This window comes from Gadus macrocephalus, chromosome 12 (assembly GCF_031168955.1).
Source record: "Gadus macrocephalus chromosome 12, ASM3116895v1".
Taxonomy (NCBI): Eukaryota; Metazoa; Chordata; class Actinopteri; order Gadiformes; family Gadidae; genus Gadus; species Gadus macrocephalus.
The window spans coordinates 24,707,940-24,711,883 of NC_082393.1; the positions used below are offsets into that span (position 1 = coordinate 24,707,940).

General features: G+C 52.7%; 1 protein-coding gene across 1 annotated transcript; it reads left to right on the plus strand.

Annotated features, from left to right (window-relative positions):
- Positions 1 to 524: 524 nt before the first annotated feature.
- Positions 525 to 2,191, plus strand: rxfp3.2b (relaxin family peptide receptor 3.2b). The gene has a single exon (XM_060066230.1). The coding sequence runs from the start codon at positions 971 to 973 to the stop codon at positions 2,189 to 2,191; it is 1,221 nt and encodes a 406-aa protein (XP_059922213.1). The 5' UTR covers positions 525 to 970.
- The last annotated feature ends 1,753 nt before the right edge of the window (positions 2,192 to 3,944 follow it).

The window sequence follows — 3,944 nt, forward strand, 5'->3', positions numbered from 1 at the left end:
GGCTACCATATTTTAATCTGGAAATGTTACATAAAATACCTTTAAGTAAACCTTTTAAAAGTGAGGTAGGCATCTTAACATAGTGTTGTTATGTTTGACATTTCGTTGAGACGTTCTCTTTGAATTACCTTTGAAAACGTTGCAATTTATAAATACCATCAATATGTGAGGCTCTGGTATCGTGATCATTCCTCCTTATTGACTCCCACCTCCCACCATCTGTGTCTCACCACTAGCATTCATTTAATCACCGACTATTCAGGCAACAAATATTTAAGAGCTGAACATCTAATTCAAGGATGCGAACTTTTTTTCCACAAAGCTTTTTTTCCACAGTCCACAAAGCAAACAAAGCAGTCTGATTAAATGTACCAATGGGTGAAAAGCACGAACCCAACAACTTCAAAAACGCAGTTTATAACCGCTCGATGCGCGGTCTCCTATATCGCTGCTCTTTACGCACGCCTGGTCTGCGCGTCAGGTGGCTCCCCAGACGAAATTTGATTCAAACCGACAAAGCACAACACACGATTACCTCAGAACGGCCTGGGTGTCACAATACATTTTGTTCCGACTTAGACGCGACTCCTCTAAACGTAGGTACGTTCGCTCTCTAATCACCCGGCGCTCCGGTGGCGAGTCTGAGCTTTTGCGCGCGGCCGTGGAGCGTATAAAACAAGGTGGCGCGCAGCAGGGGATGTCAGATGGAGAGGATGGAGAGCGAGTGAAGATGTCGGTATCGCACGGACCTACATGCGCCTTTGTTTAAATTAGAATCCACTGCCATCGTTGAGGAGAAAAAGAAAAAGAAAAAGCAACGTGTTTTCCAAAATGACAACAGCCATACGTTTTTCTTTTTTGGACACGTTTTCACCTCCTTTCCTCACACATTTTTAACTCTCCCATCCCACACCAGAGGATGTGTGAGTGAGCCGGCCAGCGCCCCCCCCCCCCCCCCCCCCCCGCCGCCATGCAGCTGAACGAGAGTGGGGTTCAGACGCCGGCTCCGGAGCAGTGCGAACAGGGGCGGCTCCGACGGCAGGAGGCGGGCGCGGACGTGGCCAACTGTAGCGGCGGCCCGTCGGCCAATCTGTCGCTGCACTGCTGGCTGGAGCTGCTCACCAGGGAGTCCCTCCCGGAGCTGCAGGGCGACGGCTCCAGCATGGCGCTGCGCGTGCTCATCGCCTGCGTCTACTCGGTGGTGTTCGCGCTGGGGCTGGTGGGCAACTCGCTGGCGCTCTACATGCTGCACTCGCGCCACCGCCAGAAGCAGTCGTCCATCAACTGCTTTGTGATGGGGCTGGCCGTCACCGACCTGCAGTTCGTGCTCACGCTGCCCTTCTGGGCCGTGGACACGGCGCTGGACTTCCGCTGGCCCTTCGGCCAGGTGATGTGCAAGATCGTCAGCTCCGTCACCACCATGAACATGTACGCCAGCGTCTTCTTCCTCACCGCCATGAGCGCCGCGCGCTACTACTCCATCTCCTCGGCGCTCAAGATGCACAGCCGGCGGGCGGCGGCCGCGCGCGCCAAGTGGACCAGCCTGGCCATCTGGGCCGTGTCCCTGCTGGCCACGCTGCCGCACGCCGTCTACTCCACCACCGCCGCCATGACGTCGGACGAGGAGCTGTGCCTGCTGCGCTTCCCCGACGCGGGCCGCTGGGACCCCCAGGTGCTGCTGGGGCTGTACCAGCTGCAGAAGGTGCTGCTGGGCTTCCTCCTGCCGCTGGCCACCATCACGGCCTGCTACCTGCTGCTGCTGCGCTCCGTGCTGGGCAGCCGCGCGGCGGGCCCCTCCGGGGGCCCCGAGGCGCAGCGGTGCCGCCACAAGCGGCGCTCCAGGGTCACCAAGTCGGTGGCCATCGTGGTGCTGGCCTTCTTCCTGTGCTGGCTGCCCAACCAGGCGCTGACCCTGTGGGCCGTGCTCATCAAGTTCGACCTGGTGCACTTCAGCAAGGCCTTCTACAACGCCCAGGCCTACGCCTTCCCGCTGACGGTGTGCCTGGCCTACACCAACAGCAGCCTGAACCCCGTGCTCTACTGCCTGGTGCGGCAGGAGTTCCGGGCGGGGCTGAAGGAGCTGCTCCTCCGGGCCACGCCCTCCTTCAGCAGCCTGGCTCAGAGGCTGCCCCGCCGGGCCAGGGTGGCCGAGGCGCCCCCCGGCCTGGTGCTGGTGCAGATGCAGGTCTGAGGGCCCCCCCACCCCATCCACCCCCCCCACCCCCCCACCCCACCCGGCCTGGTGCTGGTACAGATGGGGGTCTGGGCCCCCCCCCCCCCCCCCACCCAGGACCCGGGTTGGGGTGGGGGACGGGGGGACGGAGGGAGGGGTGGATGGGAGGAAGAGAGTGAGAGATTGAGATGGATAGAGCAATGGAGTGAGTGAGGGAGAGTGGCTATGTGAGTGGGTGTGTTAGGGAGGGAGGGAGGGAGGGAGGGAGGGAGTGATTGAGAGAGAGAGAGAGAGAGAGAGAGAGAGAGAGAGAGAGAGAGAGAGAGAGAGAGAGAGAGAGAGAGAGAGAGAGAGAGAGAGTGAGAGAGAGAGTGAGTGAGTGAGTGAGTGAGTGAGTGAGTGAGTGAGTGAGTGAGTGAGTGAGTGAGTGAGTGAGTGAGAGAGGCCCAATCCCATTTCTACCCCTTACCCCTTCCCCTTACCCCTCCCCCTTGTTTTGAAGGGGTAAGAGGTAGAAATGGGATTGGGCCTGAGTGTGATTGAGAGGCGTGAGCATGTGGGAGGGTGAGAGAATTGGTTCGAGAGATGTGAGAAGGTGGGGGGAGTGAATAATTGAGTGAGTGTGAGAGAGAGATTGAGTGGGAGAGAGTGAGCGATCGAGAGATCGAGAGAGCGTGAGGGAGGGAGTGAATGAGAGCAGGTGGGAGAGTGAGAGCATAGGTTAGAGAGATTGATTGAAGTGAGCGAAATAGTGAATAAGTGAGTGTGGAGAGGGTTGGCTAGGGGTGATTCAGTGAGCAGGAACGACCCAGACTGCCACAGGTGGAAACACGGACATGGCGGTGTCCATTGTTTATTAGCAAGGGTCCGATAGGTCACCGTCTCCCTGATGGACGGGACACATGCAAGCGCTTTCTGACTGACAGAAGGCGGATAATCAGGAAGGAAGACTATTGGGAAGTGCCCCACTTTCTCTTTTGTTCTCTCTCTCTCTCTCTCTCTCTCTCTCTCTCTCTCTCTCTCTCTCTCTCTCTCTCTCTCTCTCTCTCTCTCTCTCTCTCTCTCTCTCTCTCTCTCTCTCTCTCTCCCTCTCTCTCTCTCTCTCTCTCTCTCTCTCTCTCTCTCTCTCTCTCTCTCTCTCTCTCCAGAGTCTGCCAGATGCTATATATATACTGTATATATTTATATATGTATCGCAGTCTTTCTCTCTCTCAGTCTCTCTCTCTCTCTGTCTATGTCTCTCTCTCTCTCTCTCTCTCTCTCTCTCTCTCTCTCTCTCTCTCTCTCTCTCTCTCTCTCTCTCTCTCTCTCTATATATATATATATATATATATATATATATACATATATATTTATATATATATTTATACTGTATATATTTATATGTCTATATGTATCTCAGTCTTTCTCTCTCTCTATCTCTCTCTCTCTATATACATATATATATATTTATATATATACTGTATATATGTATCTCAGTCTTTCTCTCTCTCTCTATATATATATATATATATATATATATATATATATATACTGTATATATGTATCTCAGTCTCTCTCTCTCTCTATATATTTATATATATATATATATATATATATATATATATATATATATATATATATGTATTTTTTTTTTATATATATATACTGTATATATGTATCTCAGTCTCTCTCTCTCTCTCTCTCTATATATATATATATATATATATATATATATAGTGTATATAAGTATCTCAGTCTTTCTCTCTGTCTCAGTCCTCTCAGCCCTGGT

Coding starts and splice junctions, on each gene's coding strand:
- rxfp3.2b (XM_060066230.1), top strand. CDS start 971: ATGCAGCTGAACGAGAGTGGGGTTCAGACGCCGGCTCCGGAGCAGTGC.